This window comes from Ornithorhynchus anatinus, chromosome 9 (assembly GCF_004115215.2).
Source record: "Ornithorhynchus anatinus isolate Pmale09 chromosome 9, mOrnAna1.pri.v4, whole genome shotgun sequence".
NCBI classification, from domain to species: domain Eukaryota; kingdom Metazoa; phylum Chordata; class Mammalia; order Monotremata; family Ornithorhynchidae; genus Ornithorhynchus; species Ornithorhynchus anatinus.
Window position 1 is genome coordinate 2536129 of NC_041736.1, and position 24589 is coordinate 2560717.

The 24589-nt window shown below is 48.7% G+C and overlaps 1 protein-coding gene across 4 annotated transcripts in view; it reads left to right on the forward strand.

Annotated features, from left to right (window-relative positions):
• Positions 1-24589, forward strand: part of ARHGAP15 (Rho GTPase activating protein 15) — a 388578-nt gene that overhangs the window by 244561 nt on the left and 119428 nt on the right. For 3 of the 4 annotated variants that reach the window (XM_039913099.1, XM_029072345.2, XM_029072346.2), the window contains exons 9-10: positions 4026-4148; positions 20688-20786. In XM_039913099.1, coding sequence (XP_039769033.1) covers positions 4026-4148; positions 20688-20786 — 222 coding nt within the window. The remainder of the gene's footprint in view (positions 1-4025; positions 4149-20687; positions 20787-24589) is intronic. The other variant, XM_029072347.2, reaches the window with a different exon arrangement.

The following is a 24589-nucleotide window of genomic DNA, read 5'->3' on the forward strand; positions in this document are numbered from 1 at the left end:
CATTTCAGTGCTGCCGAGTTGGCAATGGGGTGAATATCAAAAGTTCAGAGGTCACAGACCCAAATTCATAGAGACTGCAGAAGGGTGAGTGAGCCTGGGAAAAGAGGACTTAATTGGGGAAGGCCCCTGGCAGAATTTTTTTTTTCCTAATGGTATTTTTTAAGAGCTTTCTATGTGTCAGGCATCCTTTTATGCACTGGGGTAGATACAAGGTGATCAGGTGGGACACAGTCCCTGTCCCATAGGGGACTCATGGGCTTAATCTCCATTTTACAGATGAGGTAACTGAGGCACTGAGAAATGAAGTGATTTCTCCAAGGTGACACAGCAGACAAGTTGCAGAGTCCGAATTAGAATCCAGAGCTTCCCGATTCCAGGCCTGTGCTCTTCCCACTAGGCCACTCTGTTTCTCATGATCAAGCTCAGCTGTCCACACCTCCTGGTGTCTGCGTCCTTTCCCCGTACTGGGGGTGGGAGGTTTGATATCCGCCCTCCTCCCGGTCAGGGAAAAGCCCAGAGGGGCCCGTGCCCAGCCTTCCTTAGGGAAATGCTGGAAAGTCAATCCCCCGGCATTCCCAAGAATCTCACCAACAGCGTCACTGCAAGCGGGATTGCCGCGAGAACAGACCTTGGCAGGAGCAAGGGAGGTTTCCTACGAGGATGCAGCGGGAGTGTCTCTGGCAGAGGCTCAGAGATGGGGCACCGCAGCCAAGCCCTCGGAATGCTGGGAAGCCGGAGAGGCTCTTGCGTGGGTCCCCCGTGCCTCGTCAAACGGGGAGACGGTTGCTCCCCAAAACAAGGTCTGCAGCTGCTCCGTTGCGTGCTTCTTAACGTCCGGCACAGGGCAGGGAAACACTGGACCTTACCCTAACGGCCCTTATCTCTGGTGGTTCTTTTTAAGTCCGCATTTGCAGGGCGAAGCTCTGCCCTCCAGCAGTTGTCCCGCCCTCCCTCCAGGAAGCGTAAGAGGTTGCCGGATGAGGCCCGTCCCAGATCTTGGGCTTGACTCGGCCCCCGTTGACACCAGCTTCCGCATCCCTCAGTCAGTGATGAGAAGCAACGTGGCCTAGTGGGGAGAGCACGGGCCTGGGAGTCAGAAAGACCTGGGTTCTGATTCCGGCCCCGCCATTCGTCTGCTGGACAAGTCACTTCACTTCTCTGAGCCTCAGTTTCCTCATCTACAAAACGGGGATGGACTCTGTCCAAGCTGATCGGCCTGTGTCTACCCCAGAACTTAATGCAGGGACCGGCACATGGTAAATGATTAACAAATACCATTGAAAAATGAGCTCCGATGAGGAGACTACCCAGTTCGGGATCGGTTGTGTCAGCTGAGACAAGTTGTAGATATTTATTCAGCCATCACGGGACTGAACCGCCGTTGAACGTTTCCCTGACTTGACCGGGTTGGAAGACAAAGAAGGAAGAGAAGGAGCAGGAGGCGGGGGGAGGAGGACAGATGGCATTCAAAAAATGAAATTAACCTCCGACTTTGAGTTCCTACTCTCTGTCCCGGGAGCGACTCTGGGCTTGGAAACCCCCTTTCCTTCCTATCCTCCCCCCCTTCCGCCCCCCCCTACCCCCGCCACCGTTCTAAAACCCGAACGAGGGTCTTGGAATCTGACCCATTCTCTGCTTCAGGCTCTTTAAGTTTAAATCCAGAGTTATAAATGGCAACAGAAACATAATGGTCATTGGTTTACCATAAATCTGTGGACTGTAGGATACTTCATCGTCAGAAACAAAAAAGGGGGGAATGGCTTCTAGTTTCCATAAATGATGGATGTCTGTGCCATGCTGCTTTTTTTTTTTTTCCCAGTGAAGTGTCCTTTTCTTTGCACAGGGTGATTACAAGTTTCTAAAAGTATGCGTGGGGTCACTTGAGTGTTGTGGGAAAAATGGAACACTGTTCTCTTAGAATCGGTAGTGAAATCAGAAGCAAGCTATGTCCTGATTATCATAGCCGTGTGTTTAAATTTTGCCTTCCTTAATTGGCTATGTTGTATTTACTTAAAATGAACAATTTGGCAAGTTTCGCTCCCTTGACAACAGAAAGGCATAAACTGTTTTATAAGTTTGGCTGTTAAAATCCGATTTGCAAACCCAAATATTCCAGGACTCTCCCTGCCGCCTAAGAGAGCCTGTGATGAGCCACTGATTTGTAGCTGGGACCTTTTTTGTGAAAGTGAGCTTGGCCGTACGTCTGAGGCGAATTGAGCGATTTGATCAGACACACAGCCTCATCTCCTGCCACGGCCTTCCCCTTCCCTCAGAACTTCACCCCAGTGAAACAAGTCGAACGGACCCCAGACTTGGAGTTTTTAATGTGCACCTTAACCTCCACCTTCAAAGGATTATTAAGGTCACATCTTCTCCAAGAGGTCTTCCCCGATTAAGCTCTCTTCTCCCTGGCTCGGTCTCCCTTCTGCGTCATCTAGGCACTTCGATCTGGGACCTTTGGACATTCGCTATTCGCCCCAACCCCGCAGCACTTGTGTACGTATCTTTCAATTATATATTAAAATGAGTTATTTATTCCTGTTAATATCTGTCTCCCCCTCTAGACTGTAAGCTCATTAAGGACAGGGAACATGTCTACCAACTATGTGGTACTGTACTCTCCCTAGAGCTAGTAAGTGTTCAGTGAATGTGATTGATGAATTGATTACCATTTGAGGAGGCTGCAGCAGCCTCGAGTTCCCATCCGTCCTGGCCCAGACAGCTCTGGGAAATTTGCCACAGGGGAAGGTTCACAAGCCCTGGTGGAAACATCCCTTTTCTGGGTGCGTCTCCAGCTTGGAAATCAGTGCACCTTGTGCTCAACTCATCTGAAGGTGGGATGGAAGGCGAGGTAGCATCCACAGCTGCCTACCCAGTTAGGACCGCTAACACCAGTGCATCTCGTGGTTTGGGGGAGACCGGGTTCAATCTAAAATGGATCTGGTCCTGTGCCAGTTTTATTGCTGCTTCATTGGCATGGCGCTTTCCCATTGTATCATTTGGGCCAGCTGGTAAAGGACCCTCTCACCCCCTTTCCACCTACCCCGTCGGAGGAAGGGGTGACTGTGCAGGAGGGTATCATCCTTGTCACGTCCTCTCCAGCAATGCCTGTCTCCCCGTCCAGACTGTAAACTTGTTTATGGTCAACAAGCCCTGCACTCCCTGATGGCTTTTTTTGCTCCGGGCAACCAGAACCACCGTGGATTAGGGACCCATCGAGGCAATGTCCAGCCCCCAGTGCTTAGCTCAGTTGCGGCGTGCCCAGCCTAAGAGGCACCTGTCCACCAGTTTCATTTGCTTTGCATCTCTCTCATTACTGCCTCTTCCTGCACCTTTCTTCCTCTGCTTCTCAACATCCCCTCTATGATTTGCACTCTCTCCCCCTTTCCTTTTCCTCTTTGAGGGTTCGACTCTTCCTCTCTCCCTCACTCGTTCTCTCCCAAACTCTGCTTCATCACTCCCTTTTCTCTTTCTTCCTCCATTCCTTTCAACCCCCTTTTCCCCTTCCTCTCTTTCCTTAGATACTTCATGTGCTTCTTATGTCCTACATACTCCCATTCTTATAATGATGATAGTAATAATAACAATTGTAGTATTTGTTAAGGGTTTACTATCTGCCAAGAACCATACCAATCACTGGGGTAGATACAGTGCTTCTAGAATGTAAGCTCTTTGTGGACAAGGAATGTGGTCTATTTATTGTTTTAGTGTACTCTCCCAAGTGCTTAGGACAGTGATCTGCACACGGTAAGCGCTCGACAAGTACGGCTGAATGAATGAATGAATACAAGATCACCCAGGGCTCACAATCTAAGCAGGAAGGAGAGTAAGTACTGAATCCCTATCTTGTAGATGAGGGAACTGAGGAACGGAGAAGTTAAATGACTTGCCCATGGTCACACAACAAGTAAGTGGTGGAGCAGGTATTAAAACCCAGGTCCTCTGATTCCCAGGCCCGGGTGGTGTTCCCGAAGCTCCCGTTCCCCGGAGCTGACTTGCCAACTGACTTTCCTCTTTGTCCGCAGTTTTCCGACTGAACCACAGCCTTTCTGACATCAACGACAAGAACCGGACGAAAAGCAGATTGAAGAAGTTCATCACCCGGAGGCCTTCCCTGAAAACCCTGCAGGAGAAAGGCCTGATCAAAGGTGTGCTATGTTCACAGTCTAGCCTGTCTATGTGTGAACCCATCTCCGGAAAATATCCCGTTGCCCCTCCCTCGTCGAGCATCTCCAAGTGTTCAGTATCTGGACCTCTTTTGGGGAGCGTGAGGAATTAACGATAATGATATTGCTAAGTGCGACCTTGGGGGAGTCACATTCTCTGGGCTCATCTGTAAAATGGGGATTAGACTGTGAGCCTTATGTGGAGCAGGGATTAGCTTGTATCCACCCCGGCCCTTAGAAGAGTGCTTGACACATAGTGAGCACTTAAAAAATGCCATCATCATCATCACCAAGTTCCATGTGCCAAGCACTGTACTAAGCACTGGAGGAGATACAAGATGATCATATCAGACAAAGTTCCCGTCCCACATGGGGCTCATAGTCTAAGCTGGAAGAAAGGATGGAATCCCCGTTTTACAGATGAGCCAACCGAGGCCCGGAACTGTTAAGTGACTTGCCTGAGGTCACCCGGCAGGCAAGTGACAGAGTCAGGATTAGAACCCAGGTCCTCTGACTCCCAGGCTTCTGTCTCTGTGTCAGCTGCCTTTAAAAGGTTTCCCCATCAATCGCGTGAGTGTTCGTGGAAAGGAAGTAGGGGTGGGAAGGAGACAGAGAGGTGGTAAGTCCGAAGCATTTCTCTAGATTCTCTAAGTGCTGGTTCAGTGTTTGCACACAGTACTTACCCAGTACAGCGCTCTGCAACCAGAAAATGAGAATATTTCCCTTTGCACATGGTAGGTGAAAAGAATAGCGCCCTGTGGGCAGTAGATACCCAGTACAGTGGGTGCCCAGCATAGAGTTCTGCTAATAGTAGATGCCTAGAACAGCACCCTACACACAGTAGTCACTCAGTACAGAACTCCGTACACAGTAGACACCCGGTACAGTGCTCTGTTCAAGCTTAACACGTAGTAGATGCTCAGTAACTACTAGTGCTCGATGGCTTGACTGAGAGCCGGTGAGCCTTCGTCGGAGGCTGTACACATAAATGAACATATTGCTAAATCCCCAAATGCCCACGTTCATTCTTCCTCCCCACGCCGGTCAGCTCAGCACGACCCCTCCGTGCGTCATCGATTTTCTGCAATTGCCCACGTACACACAACTCACCGTTTAAGGTTTCCAGCCCGTGGGAAGCCAGAGGGATTGGAGTGATCGCGTTTTTGGAAGGGGCTTTAAAGGGTACAGAGGGTGGGCCGAAGCCTCACCTCTCACCTCACAACTCTCCCCTTCGGCAGGACTGACTCAAAGGGGTAATCGTGTTAGGGGGAGTGATTTTCTTTCCGTAAGCCGATCCCGCGGCTACACGATCCAGGCACCGGTTTTCCCCGGGATCCATCTAGGCAGAGCCAGTTGGAGACACTTGCTGGGGCTGGCTCGATGCTGCTCCGAGAAGGATCATATAATAATAATAATTAACGATTGCGATATTTGCTAAACACTTCCTATATGCCAAGCGCCATACTAAGCATGAGGGTAGACACGCTAATCGGATCCCGCTTGGGGTCACCTGTCTTAAGTAGGAGGGAGAACAGGTATTGAATCCCCATTTTGAAGATGAAGGAAGCGAGGCACAGGGAAGCGAACTGACTTGTCCACGAGGTCACAAGCAGGTAAGCGGTAGAGTCGGGATTAGAACCCAGGTCCTTCTGACTCCCAGGCCCGCATCCTCTCCAATAGGCCACGCTGTTTCTTACCCGGGGGAACTGAGACAATGATGTCCTGCTGCTGAGGACCGGATGGAGCTCTCGCTATGTCCAGACGGGGTCCTACTGTGCCGCAAAAATCACGCGTGAACGTTCCCTTTTTTAGCTGCTTTATGGTTCATAACTGAACCGTGATCTTTTCATGTGCGCTCGGTCGTGATTTAATGTTGTCCACAATTAACAGCCGACTTTAAACTTCATCTTGGCCTTCCCGCTCGTTGGTCTCTGGGTGTGTGGGGCAGTCTCCCACGGAGTCCTTGGCTGCCGTTATTAAGGGCTCCGACGTGTCGACGTGTTGGTAACGAGAATGATGATAGTAACTGGGGTATCTGTTAAGTAGATCAGGTCGGGCACATATAGGGATCACAGTCTAAGAGGAGGGAGAACAGGTCTTGAATCCCCACTTTACAGATGAGGAAACTGAGGCACGGAGAAGTTAATTGACTTGCCCAAGTCATACAGCGGGGAAATAGCAGAGCTGGGATTAGAACTCATGTCCTTTGACTCCCAGGCCCATGCTCTTTTCTCTGGGCCATGCCGCTTCCCAGCACCTCCCACTTCTGCTCCATGTGTAATCCATGGAAGATGGGGAAAGCTAATCCATCATGCAATCAATGGTATGTATTGAGCGCTTACTTTGTGCAGAGCACTGTACCAAGCACTTGGGAGTGTACCATACAGTGACATTGGTAGACATGATCCCTGACCCTGAGGAGCTTAAAATCTAGTGAGGGAATCTGGGACCTTGGACTAAGGCACCTAAGTAGTGAAGTAAGCCCATATCTTGGCAAATCAGTAGTGTTAATAGACATTTACTCTGTGCAAAGCGCTGTACCCAGCACTTGGGAGAGTACAATAGAGATAGAAGCTATGATCTCTGCCTTCATTGAGTTGGCATCCCCTGTTCCTAAAAAGATAGGTGAAATTGGATAGTCTGAAAAATTCATTTCAGGAGAAATGGGCTTAACAGCTGCCTTGATGGTGTTGGTACAAGGCACGCTGGGAAGACCAGAGATTGGGTACCAGACACCGGCACAGCGTGTGACTCTGAATCAATTCATGGAAACCCTTTTCCTGAAAATATAGCTGCTTCTCTCCGATCCCTGATTTTTCAGAAGAGGAAAGAGGCCAGAAGAATTCTGGAGATGGGTTAGCTACCCCTAGTCAAGACCCATCTCCCCCTCACCCCGAGAAACGATTTGATTAACCTTGCGATGACACTGATCTGATTCTGGAATATCCCTATTGAACACATCCTCCCCCGCGTGGCACAATCCCTCCTGGTCTCCGAACTTAGCAACCCGAGACATAATAATAACAACAATAATAATAATAATAGTGATGATTGTGGTATTCCTTAAGCTCTTACTATCTGCCAAGCACTATACTAAGTATTGGGGTAGATACAAGATATGGTTTGGACACGGTACTTGTCCCAGATAGGGCTCACAATCTTAATCCCCATTTTTTACAGATGAGGGAACTGAGACACAGAGAAGTGAAGTGAATTGTCCAAGGTCACACAAAAGACAAAGGGCAGCATTAGAATCCAGGGCCTTCTGATTCCCGGGCCCGTGCTCTTTCCACTGTGCCAGGACAGGGCTCTCATCGTCATCACGAATGGCATTTATTAAGTGCTTTCTCTGTGCAGAGCACTGTCCTAAGCGCTCGGGAGAGCAAAGTACAACAGAGCTGGGGCACACGTTTCCTGCCCGAAATGAGCTCACCGTCAAGAGGGTCTCCCGTCCGGAGGCTCGCCAGGATCGGGCTTCCCCTCATTTGCAAGCCTCGGCCCTTTGAGTTGAGTCAGACAAGCCGGCCACCATTTTGAAGGGGAAGTTTAACGGGCAGATCTCGAGGAAGTAGTGTAAATCCGTTTCCCCGACGCATTATAAATATATCGCTCTTCTTAAAAATGCTTGTTGGTTTTTCCTACTGGCGTATTGACTAACTGTCTGCGTTTGATGTATGGCTAACCAGCGTGATGGAGGCTTATGGTTAAAGCTTAGCTTGTTAGTTCTGCCTTTGCAGCCAATTCAGAATAACTACAGATGCCCCGAGATATTAAAATTGACTGCTCCAACGGACTCAGCGTGGGAGTTTCATCGGTTTTAAATTGATAACAGCTGAAAGAGTGAATGATTAAAGCCCTATATAGACATACCACGCAGCCCTTTCGTATGAGCTCTCCGGAGCAGCGTCCTCAGAAAGGCTCTCTGCCGCCCTTAATAGACGCTGCCGAACGATCATTAGGTCGAATGTTTAAGCGATGAACGAGGAGGCCTTGGGAACCTAGAGGGAGAACGTTTCCTGAGAAAGCGGAATAAACTTGGAGAAGATAGAGGGGCTCTCCGGTCTGCAGAGGACGTTTAAAGTTAACCAGCATTCCATGAGATGGTAATCGTGTCTATCTTCCAGGCCTTGGAATTAAATAAGCTATATAGGAAACATAAACTGTCAGAACAGGAGGTTTGGAGTGTTGCCCCAGCCCAGTCCCCCCAAAATCCTCGTTCAATTCTCTCCCTCGTGGGAGCAGTTATCGTGGCTTTTATTATTTAACAAGATGTTCTGGATATTTTCTCCTCACACGAGGTTAGCAGAATACAAAGGAGAAAGAACAAAACCCTGTTCCTATTCATTTTTTTCTCCAAAGAAGCAAGGCGTAAAAAGATAATAATAATAATAGAAATAAAGAAGTCCTTTTGGAAATTGCACCAGCACTAGTTAAATGCAATCTGGACTGTGTTTGCCCCCTCCAGACTTTACGTTCCTTGTAGGCAAGGAATGTATCTAACCGATTCTGTTGAACTGTACTCTCCCAAGCTCTTTAGTTTGGTGCCCTGTACGCGAGACGTGTTCAATAAATAGTACGGCGTTCTGCACACAGTGTAAACCATTGATAGGTTCAGTACCGGTTTCCTTGAAATTCAGAGAGCCCTGGGGCAGGGATCATTCGAAGGAATGAGGAAAAAAAAAGTCTCTTTCACGTTAACGTCGAAGTCCCAGCAGCTGAACGGAAGCTCCTCGTGGTCAGGGAATAGGCCTCTGGCTTCTCCTGTACTTCCCTAAAACTTCGCACAGCAGTCTAATCGTTCAGCGGGATTGATTGCACCCCAGTCTTCAGAACACTCTCCTAAGCGCTTCGAAGAGCATAGCGCAAACCCAATCCCGGCTCTCAAGAAGCTTACGCCGCAGTCTGGAGTTTGTGCTGTTGTACTAAGATGGTGTGTGGTCCGATCTGAGCTTGTGTCAACTCTCATCCCCGGAAAGGATCCTTACCACACAAAAAGAGATCTCGAATCGCCTCTCCTCTGTGAGGAAATGTCAAATATGGCTTGGGTTAATGCTATTTCTTTTTTTTTTTGCCGTGAACAATTTTCTTGTCTATGAAAATGAGACCAGGGAGACCTGTACAGCTAGGAAGAGCTGCGATCCAAGAGTGTTTAGTGCCTGGGAGTGGAGACCCGGTGACTTTTTCCCGAGCTGGTCCCTGAGCGGTCTCTGGAGGAAAGGGGAAAATGAGGCAGGTACTGGCCGGAGATGACCTGAAAATGGAAAGACATGCCCCAGGGAGAGACTGGCCGATGAGAAGGCCGACTGCTTAGGGGCCACGGTGTCTGCGAGGCGGACAAGCGGTCTTACTAACAATAATGTTGGTGTTTGTTAAGCGCTTACTATGTGCAGAGCACTGTTCTAAGCGCTGGGGGAGATACAGGGTCATCAGGTGGTCCCACGTGAGGCTCCCAGTCTTCATCCCCATTTTACAGATGAGGGAACTGAGGCCCAGAGAAGTGAAGTGACTTGGCCACAGTCACACAGCTGACAAGCGGCAGAGCCGGCATTCGAACCCATGACCGCTGACTCCCAAGCCTGGGGTCCTTCGACTGAGCCACGCTGCTTCTCTAAATCTTGAAGTCCCTTGTTTAAGGAGAGATGGATCAGTATCACTCTTACGCAGCAAAACTCCTAAACTGAGATCGTGCCTAATAGCGGGAAGCAGCCCGGCCTAGTGTATAGAGCCGGGGCCTGGGAGTCAGAAGGTCCTGGGTTCTAATTCCGGCTTCGCCTCTTGTCCGCTGTGTGACACTGGGCAAGTCACTTCACTTCTCTGTGCCATGGTTACCTCATCTGTAAAAGGGGGATGAAGACTGTGAAACTGGTGTGGGACTGTGTCCAACCCACTTACCTTGTATCTACTCCCGCGCTTAGTACAGTGCCTGGAACATAGTAAGCACTTACCAAATACTACAATTATTATAACAGTGATTATTATCACTCCAGGGAGGAGAGTGAAGTGGAAATGGCACAATTTATCAGTTAATTTACTATATAGAAGCAAATCCTAGAACCTGCGGATGACTGATTCTGGCCATCCCCATTGATCATATTGACCAGATACAGCTCACTGTGGGCAGAGATTGTAGCTGCCAACTGCTTTATACTTTCCCAACACTTAGTAAAGTGCTCTGCGCATAGTAAGCGCTCAATAAACTCCACTGATGATGACTGATGATGACACGAGAATCCCTTTATGGAGTCCACACCAAGCAGCAATGGATTTTTCACTGGAAAGATGGCACCATCTGTAACTGGGTTCCCAGTCTCCATCTCTCTTTTACAGATGAGGTAACTGAGGCACAGAGAAGTGAAGTGACTTGGCCAAGGTCACACTATGAGACTCAGGGGCTGCGGATGGCGGGATGCCCATCTTCTCGCATGGCCCACCACAGGTAGCTCCCATTAGAGTTGAGAGGCAGTGGCGTCTGATCAAAATAATGAGGAGACGAATTAATAATTATGATATTTGTTAAACCCTGCTTACGTGCCAAGCACTACACTAAGCCCTGGGGGTAGATACAAGATAATCCGGTGCCCAATGGGGCTCACTTTCTAAGTAGGAGGGAGAACAAATATGGATTCCCATTTTGCAGATGAGGGAACTGAGTCACAGAGAAGTTCAGTGACTTGCCCAAGGTCATCCAACAGTGGAGCTTGGATTTAAGAACCCAGGCCTCTGGCTTCCAATTCCTTGTTCTTTCTGCTAGGTCACGGTGCTTGTTCGAAAGAACGCTGACCTGGGAGTCAGAGGCGCTGGGTTCTAATCCTAGCTCCACTACCTGCTAACTTTCTTGCCTGTGTGTCACTTAACTTGTCTATGCCTCAGTTTTCTCATCTGCGAAATGAGGATAAATACCTCTTCTCTCCCTTTAGACTGTGAGCCTTATTTGGAGTAGCGTCTCGTCCAATCTGATTATAGTGAATGTACTTCAGAGCTTGGTACAGTGCTCGGCACATAGTGAGCGCTGAACAAATACCAGCATTACTTTTATTCTGCAGCAGCAGCTGAGTTCTACTAAGACTCTTCTCTGACAGTTACCAGATAGGCAGTATGGACGGGAGGAGGAGGCAGGCAGGGGATAATTTTTTCCAAGTCTTTAAGACCTCCACCTTGAGCCCCCAGAAGATTTTGTTCCCCCTGCCCTTTTAGAACACTGTCAGCCAGACAGTCGTTCAGGCGATCACATTTATTAAGCGCTTACTGTGTGTGGAGCACTGTACTAAGCGCTTGGGAGAATACAATTTAACAGACACATTCCCTGACCATAATGAGCTTACAGTTAGCTTCTGGAGGACGTGGCGTGCGGCAAAACGCAGCCCAGGGGACCTGGATGAATTCCTCAAAGCCATCGAACGGGGCATCGGAAGATTAAGCGTTTTCGTCCGAAATGGGTGCTCACATTGCCATCACCTGACCGTGTGTTGAGCATGCGCTGGTCAGAAACGGAATCAAGTGGTCAGCCGTGCCTCCAGACCCTCTGGTGCGTCCTATCTATACCCCCGTGCGTGCCCACGCCACCTCTGCCTGTATGGAAGGCGGGCATGGGGCCATAAAGGATGATCTCCACAGGGAGAGTGAAAAATCTCCCAGACGGAGGGACTTTGAAACCCACTGGAGGCAAAACATCACTTTGGAGCAGATTTTATCATTTTTTTAAATCACATTTGTCTTATCGCTTACTATGTACACAAGACCTGAGGTAGATAGAAGCTAACCAGGCCCAACACAGTCCCTGTCCCACACTGGGCTCACAGTCTTAATCCCCATTTTACAGTTGAGGGAACTGAGGCACAGAAGAAGGGACTTGTCCAAGGGCACATAGCTGACTAGTGGTGGAGAGGGATTAACACCCAGATCCTTTTGACTCCCGGCCCGTGCTCTATCCCCTAGGCCATTCCGCTTCTGTGTCTGCTGTTGTATCTGATGATGATAATGAGATAGGATTTCCTAGCAGACCTGCAACTTTAAATACTGTCATTTGGACCTTCTAATGCTGAGCGCTATGAGGGAAAGCAAAAAGGAGAGAGAATAAAACACACACACACACACACACACACACACACACACACACATTCCCTCCTGAGTCCTCAGTGCCCCATAAGGCCCTAACTGGAATCGGACCCAGCTCCGCTTCTCCCGGACAATCCCTAAAGACATAAAGTATTTTTGGAAATCGGCATTGAGCCCAGAAATGTTTACTAATGATGATATTTCTGAAGTTCTTACCATGTGCCAAGCGTGGGCTTAAACATTGGTGGGTGCGCGATCATCAGCTCAGACACCATCGCTATCCCACGTGGGGGCTCGGAGACTTAGAGGGAGGGAGAGCAGGTGTCTTATCCCCATTTTACAGATGAGGAAGCTGAGGTACAGAGAGGTGAAGCCGTTTGCCCAAAAGGCGGAGTTAGAACCCGAGTCTCCTGACTCCAAACCTCTTTCCACCCGGCGACGCTGCCTCTTGATGACTTCCTTATCAGATTTTTATATGAAGTCTCTTTTAAGCTGAAGGGAGTCCTAGAGGAAGTTTGAACTGGGTTGCAACCTGAGGCTGGAATGGCAAGTTCTTTTAGTCTAAAATGTTTTACTTTTGAAAAGAGCATGGGACTGCAATCAGATCGGAGTTCTAATCCCTCCTGCTGAGTGATTTCATTCATTCATTCATTCAATAGTATCTATTGAGCACTTACTATGTGCAGAGCACTGTACTAAGTGCCTGGAATGGGCAATTCGGCAACAGAGACCATCCCTGCCCAACGACGGGCTCACAGTCTAATCGGGGGCAGAGCGAAACAACGAAACAAAAACAAGATCTGTCTAGGCCTCAGTTTTCTCAGGCATAAAATGGGGATTAGATGCCCATTCATCTCCCCTCTTGGACCCAGAGCCCCGTGTGGGACGGGGACCTGTGTCTGCTCCGACTATCAACCCCAGCTATTAGCTCATTGATTAGCACCCAGTAACCAGCATAATTATTCACTCTTGGGCTCTTCAGCTGGTATCCAAATGCCTGAATTTGAGCGGGTCATTAAGAAGCATCACCCCCTGGTAAAGACGGGTTCTTCTCCGCTTAGCCAGATGCCATTATTCTACAAGGATGGAGACATGTGCGCTACGCTATTTACAACTGGGGAGACATTTTCCTTGAACTGGATTTGAATTCCTGCTCTCACCCGGGGTGGGGGAGAAGCATTTATGGGAACATCGGTGCTGAAATCTTTTCTCATGTTTGACTCCTGTGAACCCTCCCCTCTGCGGGAAAATGTACGTCCTTAAACTTTTCTCCCAGAGATCATCAAAAATGAATCGGTTCAAATTTCCCACTCGCAAAACAATTCTCCCTTGGCCCGGGACCAGTGTGGAAAAGTGTCCGCCTTGCAGATTGATTCAACGCGGGGGAAGCCGAGAGGGGAGGAGAGCCGGGGGTGAGAAGCTTTTCCGTCTCGTTGCTGTCCTGCTCCGAACAGGCTGCAGAAGCCCCGATCCATTCACTGTATTACGAATGAAATTCCAGAAAGAATTAGCGGATCCTTCTCCCAGAGTCGAACAGCATCAACTACACAGACGAAGCTGGATTCTCTGTGGCTGAGAAGTGATGTGGTCTAGTGGTTAGACCCCAGTCGTGGGAGTCAGGGGACCTGGGTTGTAATTCCAGCTCCACTCCTTGCCTTCTGTGCGGCCCTGGGCAAACCACTTAACTCCTCTGTGCCTCAATTTCCTCATCTATACAGTGGGAATGAACTATCTGTCTACCGTCCCTCTTGGACTGTGAGTAATGTGTGGGACAGGGACCGTGTCCAAATCGATTATCTTGTACCTATCGCTGATTGCTTGGCACAGAGTAAAAGCTTAGAAAACACCACAAACTTCCATAACTGTGATTTTTCCGCCAGCTTTTGATTGGAGAAAGGACAGTGTGGAAAAATACAAACCCCAATTCCCTCAAGTCCCATTTCATCCCTTCCATAAAACTCTTCCTTTCCTTACCCCAATTTTTTTTTTTTTTACCAAACAGAAACAGGTGGATTTGAGCTTTCGACCATTTAATTACCCTTCCCTCTGATAGAGGTTTCACTAGCCAAACGTTTTTTTCTTGTGTTGTGTCTTCCCAAGTGCTAAGTAGAGTTCATAACACTCAGTAGGCATTAGACAAATACCTCTGATTAATTGATCGATTGCTTGATTATCGGCCCCCGCCTCATTGACCACCGATCGGATTGGATGTGTTTACCTTGAATTCCGTTCACCCCTCCGTCTTAAAGCCTGCCCCTCGGAGACTGACATTCTAATAGAGTCTGCAAAGGTATTTATCGAGCACTCACTAATTTATTGAGAACACCGTATACGGTGTTTGAGTAAGTACAGCAGAACAACCAGGCACTCCCCACCCAAAAGGAGCTTCCACTTCAATGGCATAAGACAACATTATTTCTTTCCCCTTTTGTGCATTTTCAAATCGTCATCATAATAATAATTAAGGTTCTTGTTAAGCGCTTACTATGTGCCAAGCGCTATTCTAAGCACTGGGATAGATGCAATTAATCAAGTTGGACACAGTCCCTGTCCCACATGGGGCTCACAGTCTTAACCCTCTTTTTATAGATGAGGTCACTAAGATCCAGAGAAGTGAAGTGACTTGCCCAAAGTCACGCAGCAGATATGGGAGCCCTAAGGTCATGGGATCTAAACTCTGCTCCGCCACATGGGTGCTGGGTGACCTTGGGCAAGTCACTTCACTTCTCTGGGCCTCAGTTACCTCATCTGGAAAATGGGGATTGAGACTGGGAGCCCCACGTGGGACCGGGACTGTGTCCAACCCTATTTGCTTGTATCTACCCCAGGTCTTATAGTTCAGTGCTTGTCACGTAGTAAGTGCTTGACAAATACCATTATTACTATTACTATGTGGCAGAACTAGAATTAGAACCCAAGCCCTTCTGACTCCCAGGTGTGTGCTCTACCCACTAAGCCACGCTGCTTCTCATCTCATCGTATTGGGGTTTGTGTTCATCAGATCACCTGGGCCAATCATCTCTGCTTTAGGTGGATCTGCCCGTAGGCATCCCGAGGTTTCAGGTATTGCTTATTAAAAAGGAAAAAAAAAATCAATAGCTGAGCGGCCGTAGGGACCTCTCAGAGTTAATTCCGACGAGCACCATTTGGAAAGGTACGAGGAGACTGTCTCCGGGGGTAAATGATGATTCCCCCGGTCACATTATTTGAGCATTTAACTGCTCCTATCGAGTGGCTTCTCTCATAGGTTTGATTCATGTGGATTCGAACAGGCAAAGTTCCCATTACTGGACGCTCTTTTCATAATCCGTCAAAAATATGGAGCCGAGATGAGGGGGGATAAAGCCAATTTGTAATCTGAGAGACTTAACCTCGCGGTGCCGACGCACTTCGAGACGAACGCGCTAAATCGGTCAAAAAGTTCAAAAGCCCCAAGATTGAAGAGCGGCAGCTCCTCGCTTGAGTCTTGTTCATTAAACAAAGGGAGGGATTTTTTTTTCCTCCCCTTATGGTATTTCTTAAGCACTCACTGTGTACCGGACACTATTTTAAGCTCTGGGGTGGATACAAGCTAATCGGGTTGGACACGGTCCACATACCACAAGGTGGCTCACAGATGAGGGAACCGATGCACAGAGAAGTGAAGTGACTTGTCCAAGGTCACGTAGCAGTCAAGCGGCGGAGCCGGGATTGGAACCCAGGTCCTTCTGATCCCGGGGCCGTGCTCGATCCACTAGGCCACGCCGCTTTCAAGCACGATCTCAGGAGAGGGGGCCCAGCGGTTCTTTTCAACAAAAGGCGCTTCCTGAGGAAGCTCTCGGACGTATAGCGTGTTCTGATGCTATTGATGCCTGTTTTGATGCTATTGATAATAATAATGTTGGTATTTGTTAAGCGCTTACTATGTGCAGAGCACTGTTCTAAGCGCTGGGGGAGGTACAGGGTCATCGGGTTGTCCCACGTGAGGCTCACAGTCTTCATCCCCATTTTACAGATGAGGTGATTCAGGCACAGAGAAGTTAAATGACTTGCCTACAGTCACACAGCTGACAGGTGGCACAGCTGGGATTCGAACCCGTGACTCCTGTTTCCCCAGCCCGTGCTCTTTCCACTGAGCCACGCCGCTTCTCTATCGATGCCTACTTCTTTTGTTTTGTTGTCCGTCTCCCCCTTCTAGACCGTGAGTCCAATGTCGGGTAGGGATTGTCTCTATCCGTTGCCTAACTGTATTTTCCAAGTGCTTAGTACAGTGCTCTGCACAAAGTAAGCGCTCAATAACTGCGATGGAAAGGATTAATGTAGGCTGTCCTTCCGATGGGTTGTCCGAGCAGAAGAGTGCAGAAGCCCTGGTGGGATCCGGGACGAACCAGAGCAATGCGAACTATGCTCTGAAAAATCGACAGGCCCAGCATAGGGTTCCCGTCCAGGACCAAGTAGGTCATCTGACGGAACATTAGAGGTGCTCAGTACAGTGCTCCGCACACAGTAAACGCTCACTAAGTACGACCGAACGATCGAATGAACGACAGGGAACCGGAGAGCCCCGTGGTGCTAATAAGGCCGGGTTTGCGGGAGGTTCTCGGTGGTCCGCCCGAACGGTGCTCTGCTCACAGCAGCCTCTCCATACCCCAGTGCTCAGTATGTAGTATCTCCCCTCCCCCAGACCAGACTTTGCTCTGTTCACAGGAGCCACTCAATACCACTGAAAGTGCTCAGTAAACGCTATTAATAATGTTGGTATTTGTTAAGCGCCTACTATGTGCAGAGCACTGTTCTAAGCGCTGGGGGAGATACAGGGTAATCAGGTCGTCCCAGGGGAGGCTCACGGTTAATCCCCATTTTACAGATGAGGTAACTGAGGCACAGAGAAGTGAAGCGACTCGCCCACGGTCACACAGCCGACCAGTGGCAGATCCGGGAGTCGAACTCATGACCCCTGACTCCGAAGCCCAGGCTCTTTCCACTGAGCCACGCTGCTTCACTGATTGATCGATGCTTGATGCTGTTGCCGTGGTGATGGAGCATCTGGAGGGTCACCAGAGTCTCCCTCTCCTCCAGCGGGGCCGTCCCATCTCCCCAGGAGGGCACACAAAGTTGATCGACAGATCGATGATATTTGCTGAGCACCTCCTAAGGGCAGAGCACTGTATTGAATGCTTGGAGGATCACGGCAAAACGTAACCCACGTTCCCTGCCCTCAAGTCACTTAACAGTATAATAATAACACTAATAGTGGCATTTGTTAAGCACTTACTATGTGTCAAGCACTGTTCTAAGCGCTGGGGTAGAAACAAGATAATCAGGTTGGACACAGTCCCTGTCCCACATGGGGCTCACACTCAATCCCCTTTTACAGATGAGGAAACTGAGACACAGAGAAGGGAGGTGACTTGCTCAAGGTCACACAGCGGACATGTGGTAGAGCCGGGACTAGAACCCAAGTCCTGACTCCCAGGCTCATGATCTATCCATTAGGCCACACTGCTTCTCATGAGGAATTCACAGTCTCAGGAGCCTAAATGTTTTAGAGACTCTGTTAGCAAGGCACATCTGTGGCACTCAAATAAATATCTCAATGGCAGGGCTCTCTGGGTGAACCTCAGATGGGTGATTTGAGGAGTCCTGTCCATACCCCTCTCACGGGAAGCAGGATGGCCTGTGGAACGAGCACAGACCTGGAGGTCAGAGGACCTGGGTTCTAATCCCACCTCTGCCCTTTGTCTGTTCTGTGATCTTGGGTAAGTCACTTAGCTTCTTTGTGCCTCGGTTTCTTCATCCGTTACAAAGAGATCCCTCTTACGTTAACTGCGAGCCCAATGTGGGATAGGAACTGCGTCCGACCTGAATATCTTGTAATTGCCCCACAGCTTGGTGCTTGGCACCTAGTAAGGGATTAGTAAATCCATTATTATCATTATTATTATTCAAGACTTCTCTTCGGACAGCAAACTTAACCTTGTGATGATTCAACCCCTTTGCCCTTCAGGGTCTCTAACACGGACTGGGCCCGGCCCTCAAAGGAGGAGTGAAAATTGATGTGATTTTGGTTCATATTCTCATCTGAGCCACAGCACCATGGTGGCGGTTGAAAGTCGTGTTGGGTGTTTAGATGGTTGAGTCCACTTCCCGGGCTGAGAAAACCGTGACTGTCAGGAACCGTGGGCAGGGCAGGAACTCTTCCACACCCCTCAGGCTCTAGACGGCGGGGTCCGTCCCTTTAATCAATCAATCAGTCGTATGTATTGAGCCCTACTCTACGAAGAGCACTGAATTAAGCCCTTGGGAGAGCACAGTACAACCCGAATTAGCAGGCGCGTTCGCTGCCTACAGCGAGGGGGAGTTAGAACAGTGCTCTGCACATAGTAAGCGCTTAACAGTACCAACGTTATTATCAGATGGACTTTAATATCAATCAGTAAGTAATTTCACCAGCCCTGCCCCCTCGTCTCCACTTGTGGGACCACCCACTGGAGGCAGACACACCCTCACCCCTTCCAGCCGGATTTCTAACAGCTTCTCCACTGATCTCCCCGGCTCCAGCCTCTCTCCTGTTCCGTCTGCCTCACATCCAGCTGCAGGGATCATCTTTCCCTCTTCGGTAAATGCCGATCGGGTGACATCACCCCCTTTCTTAGAACCTCCGGAGCCTTCCCATTTCTCCCCCAGAAAAGGAAACTGCCTTCCCGTCGGCTCCCGGGGCGGCCATCGGCGGTGCCGCGGTTTTCTCATCTGTAAAATGGGGATTCAGTATCCGTTCTCTTTCCCTCTTTGACCGTGAAAGCCGTGTGATGCGGACTGTGTCTGATCTGCTTCTACTGTATCAACCCCAGCATTTAATACAGTGCTTGGTAAGTAGTAGGTGCTTAACAAATACTTCAATTAGTATCAGCTGTTTCCTCACTATTTGCTTTCTTCTTCCGTTACATCTCAGTTTGCATTCTTCGCTCTTTCCAAATCAACTTTTTTTTAAAAAAATAGTGTTCACTATCTGCCAAGCACTGTAAAAACTATTGACATGGACACCAGAGAAGTTGGACACAGATCCTGTCCCACATGGGACTCCTACTATAAATAGTGGAGAGTAGGATTTAATCCCCATTTTTCCGATGAGGTTACTGAGATGCAGAGGACTGAACAGGCTTGCCCAAGGTCATACAGCAGTCAGAGGCAGAGCCTGGATGAGAACCCAGGTCCCCTGATTCCCACCAACCCCATGTTCTTTCCACTAGCCCTTGCTGCCTCCCTGCTAGGTCATGTGGCTTCCCAGCTCTCCATCGCTCTCGACCTTCTAATAATAATGATAATTACGATGTGATATTTGTCAAGCGCTTACTGTGTGCCAAGCACTATTCTAAGCGTTGGGGCAGATACAAGGTAATCAGGCTGTCCCACGTGGGACTCACGCTCTCAATCCCCATTTTACGGACGAGGTCACTGAGGCTCAGACAAGTGAAGTAATAATAATGTTGGTATTTGTTAAGCGCTTACTATGTGCAGAGAATAGGACAATCAGGTTGTCCCACATGAGGCTCACAGTCTTAATCCCCATTTTACAGATGAGGAAACTGAGGCCCAGAGAAGTGAAGTGACGGATGGGGGATTGGAACCCACGACCTCTGACTCCCAAGCCCAGGCTCTTGCCACTAGACCGTGCCGCTTCCTCCTTCTTGGGACCAGCACTCCGCTCACACCTTCCCCTTGCCTGGAACGCCCTCCCCCTCCACTCGTAGTATTTACTGAGCACTTACCGTGTGCAGAACTCTGTATTAAACACTTAGAGAGTCCAATTTGGCAACAGATAGAGTCGATCCCTACCCAACAGTGGGCTCACGGTCTAGAAGGGGGAGACAGGCAACAAAACAAAGCAATATATTAAGGACTCACTATATGCCAAACACTTTACTAAGTCTGGGGGTAGATACATGTTAATCGGGTCCCACAAGGGCCTCACATTCTAAAGTAGGAGGGAGCGCGCGTACTGGATCCCGATTTTGCAGATGAGGGAACTGAGGCACAGAGAAGTGAAGTGACTTGCCCATGGTCACAAAGGAGGTAAGTGGCGGAGCAGGGATTGGAACCCAGGTCCTCTGACTCCCAGGCCTGTGTTCAATAAATAGCATTTCTTCAGCTCCCACTGGCTGCAATGTATTGTTCGTGTAACTGTTCAATGGTACCCAGATAATGCAGACCAAAAGTTCACTCACCTGAAAAAAATCTCTAGCTGGGCTGATTTCAAGAAAAAGGACCCCTTGGGGTTGAAGTCTGACCATTGAAGAGGCCGTGGCTCTCAGCCGTGGCCCCCTCCTTATTTCAAGCCGCGTAGCCTGTGGTGCGGTTCCGGGCTTGGGATGGCCAGTGTGGAATGACCGTCGGTTTCTGGTCCCATTTGGAGCCTTGGTTGATGGGGAAAAGTGTTTGGAACACCCGTTCGGATCGTAATCAAGTTTTTCCATGTCTCTTCCGTAGATCAAATCTTTGGCTCCCACCTGCATGCCGTGTGTAAAAGGGAAAACTCCACCGTCCCCACTTTTGTGAAGCAATGCATAGAGGCAGTGGAAAAAAGAGGTAGGGAACAATATTCAGCCTTGTTTTTACCCCGTTGTCATCGCCGTATTTTTAATGATGCAAATAATAATGATAACAGTAATGATAACAGTGGTATTCGTCAAGCACTTACTGTGTGCCAGACACTGTCCTATGTCCCGGGGTGGATACAAGGAAATTGGGTTGGACAAAGTCCCTGCCCCACGTGGCGCTCACGGTCTCAGGTATTCCTTAAGCATCTACTATGTGCCAGGCACCGTACTAAACACAAGAGTAGGTTCACGCTAATCGGGTTGGATACAGTCCATGTCCCCTCTGGCGCTCACAGTCTTAATTCCCATTTGAGAGATGTGGTAACCCAATCATAGAGAAGTAAAATGACTTGACCAAGGTCACGCAGAGGACAAATGACGGAGCTGGGATTAGAACCTGGGTCCTTCCGACTCCCAGACCTCTGGTCTATCCACTAGGCCGTGCTGCTTCCCTAAGGGCACCTCAAGAAATCTGTTTTACTCAACGTGTCCCGCCAATTGTACAGACGAACCTTGATCCTAAAAATTCCTTCGTTCTTAGAGGGGCCTTTCTACTGCCGACTACTTTCTGACTACCTCCTTGAATCAGCGTAGCCGGGAAATTTGCGGGGGGCTTCTCTGAGAGCGATGAACCCCAGCAAAGTCCAGCTTAAGCCACCAGTGTCCTTCTCCCTCCCTTCCTCTTTCCTTTCTCTCTCTCTCTCTCCCTCTCAGGCAGGCCCACAGGACAATGAGAGCCCTGGTGCTCTCCAAAAAATAGCTTTTGCCTGAAAATGCCCAGGCTCACCCAAGTGGGGAGCGAACCAGGTCTTACGGAAGCCAGAGTTTTTAGTGTGGGCCAGTGAACGCCCCCCTGTTCATGATCCAAGTTCAAGGTCATTTCCCCCACAAAGATACTAACTGGAGATGCAGAATCTTATAACTGTATTGAAAAAGGCAAAGCTTCACTACCATCTGTTACAAGTTTACAACATGTTCCAAGGATCTGGGGAAATATATATCATGGAGAAGATCGAGGTGTTTTTAGAATAAGGATTGAAGAACCAATTGACTTTTTTTGTTTCTAGTATCTTAAAGCCAGAGAACCAGGGGACAGGAAAACAGCCTCGTGAAGTGACCCACAGAGGAAAAAGCCATTTCGATTCTTTTGGTGTTACCTGGCTTTATTGTAGAAGCATAATAAAAATAGCCTGCAATTTCCAACTCCTGGAAATTCATACTTTAATTATAGAGTAAGCATAGTCTTGGGATACGGTATTCCCAGACCAGTGAGGAGTGAGAGAATAACAAAGAGGAGAATTGTGGAGAGGAGATCGGAGGGAGAGAGGAGCCCGAAGCTAAGGAAATCGGTACAGTGGAGAATTTCAGAAAGCGGGTAATAGGTGGAAGGGAGATTCAGGAAGGAGAAGTCTGAAACGGAATCTATAAGAGACGAAAGCCCGGTGGAATTCATTTTCAAAATGTTTTTGTGTGAGTCTAAATTCACTTTCAATTTGCCATCCACATGCATTATTAATTCATAATAATCATGTTACTTATCAAGCACTTACTATATGCCAAAGCGCTGGGCTGGATAATCGTAACAGACGGAGCTCCTCTCTCGCAGGGGCCTTACGCTCATAAGAGTACCGCGCAGGTATCTTCTTCCCATTTAACAGATGAGGAAATTGAGGCCAAAAGAGGTTAAATGATTCGCCCAAGACCATCCCCAAGAACAGTAGCAGAGCTGGGACTAAAATCCAGGTGGTCTGATCTCCGGGTTCCACTAGGCAACAGGAAGTGGTTTATCAAGAGCACACCTAGCAAGTACTCTAAAGCAATCAGTGGCATTCATAGAGTACAAACAAACCAAAAACTCGATCATTAGCCAATTTTTTTAACCTTGCTTTTTTTAAAAATTTTACTGTAGTTGTTAAGTACCTACTATGTACCCGACATCGTAGTGAGCACTGGGATAGATGAAGCTAATCGGGTCGGACCAAGTTCGTGTCCCACACGAGGCTCCCGGTCTCGGTCCCCTTTTTACATCTGAGGTAATTGAGGTACAGAGAAATGAAGTGACTTGCCCAAGGTCACACAGCAGACAAGTGGTGGAGCAGGGATTAGAACCCAGGTCCTTCTGACTCCCAGGGCGGTGTTCTATCCACTAGGCCGTGCTGCATCTCAAAATTACATGCCTCCTGTCAGCCAGTCAGTCAGTCGTATTTGTTGAGCACTGCCCGTGTGCAGAGCACTGTACTAATCACTTGGGAGAGGACAATAGAGAAATTAACCTGCACATTCCCTGCTCTTAATGAGCTGCATGTACAGCACTAGCCTAAGAAACTGCAGGCGTTCAATATAGGGAAAAGGGAAACACCATGGCCTAGTGGAAGGAGCGTGGACCTCGGGGTCAGAGGACCTGGGTTCTAATCCTGGCTCTGCCACTTGCCTGCTGTGTGACCTTGGGCAAGTCACTTTACTTCTGGGTCTCAGCTTCTTCAAGTACCTGTTCTCTCTCCCCCTTAAACTGTGAGACTCAGGTGAGACAGGAACTGCGTCCACTTGATTATTTTGTACCTACCCCGGTACTTATTATTATTATATTTTTTAAGCGCTATGTGCCAAACACTGCTCTAAGTGCTGGGGTAGATGCAAGCTGATTAGGTTGTCCCATGTGGGGCTCACAGGCTTCATCCTCATTGTACAGATGAGGTAACTGAGGCACAGAGAAGTTAAGTGACTTGCCCAAAGTCACAGAGCGGACAAGCGGTGGAACAGGGATTAGAACCCATGACCTCTGACTCCCAAGCCCGGGCTCTTTCCACTAAGCCACGCTGTTTCTCATAGTACAGTACTTGACAGTAAGTGCTTAACCAATACCATTCAATCAATCAGTGATCATTATTATTATAACATTTATTATGATCTTTGCCTTCAAGGAGCTTAGCATCCAATGGGAGAAACGCACACACTCTCTCTCACACCCACAGACACCCACACACATGCACACACTTTATGTGCTTGAAGGAGGAAGGGGAGAATGGATCAATAGAATTGATGAATTAATAAGTGCTTAAAAGAAGAGCCTCACATCAAAAGGTTCACAAGTACGAGGGATGGCTCAGCGTGAATAAGTGGGGCGGCGGGAGTTGGGAAGATACAATCTGGGGAGAAGAAAAATGAACTGGGGGCTCCCTCCTGGAGGAGGGGAGATTTCAGGAAAGTTTCAAGATGGAGAGAACTATGATGTGGCAGACCTGCACGGGGAGGGGGCTCCGGGCAGGAGGAAGGACGGTGAGCCGGAGGGCGAAAGTGGAAGAGTGAGAGAAGACACAATGAGGAGGTTCATGGCGAGGAATGAAGAACGGGAGCTGGGCTATAATGGGAGGAGCGAGTGGAGGAGGGAGAGAGCTGAATTCAAGTTCAGCTCCCATTTGCCGAGCCCTGGAAGTTAAGGTTGGGTGGTGAGTGTGATTTGTCAAGCTGTCAGGGGTTGCAAAGGGGCATAAATCTGGCTCTGGGCACCGAAGACTCAACTTTATCACTACTTACTTAGTACTGATGTTCCAGGAGGGTAGAGGGAAAATTTGCTTTGCTGCTCCCGCACTTGGGAGAGCTCCTGAGCGAATGTCTTACCCAAGATTCTCTGCGCGTGAGAACTCACCATTTTTCACGGTATCCGTTAAGCGCTTCCTGTGTTTCAGGCACTGTTCTAAGCGATAGGGTCGAAACAAAGTTAACAGGTCACATACGGTCCCTGCCCCCACACAGGGCTCACAGTCTTGGAAGGAAAATTTTGCACTTGAGGAA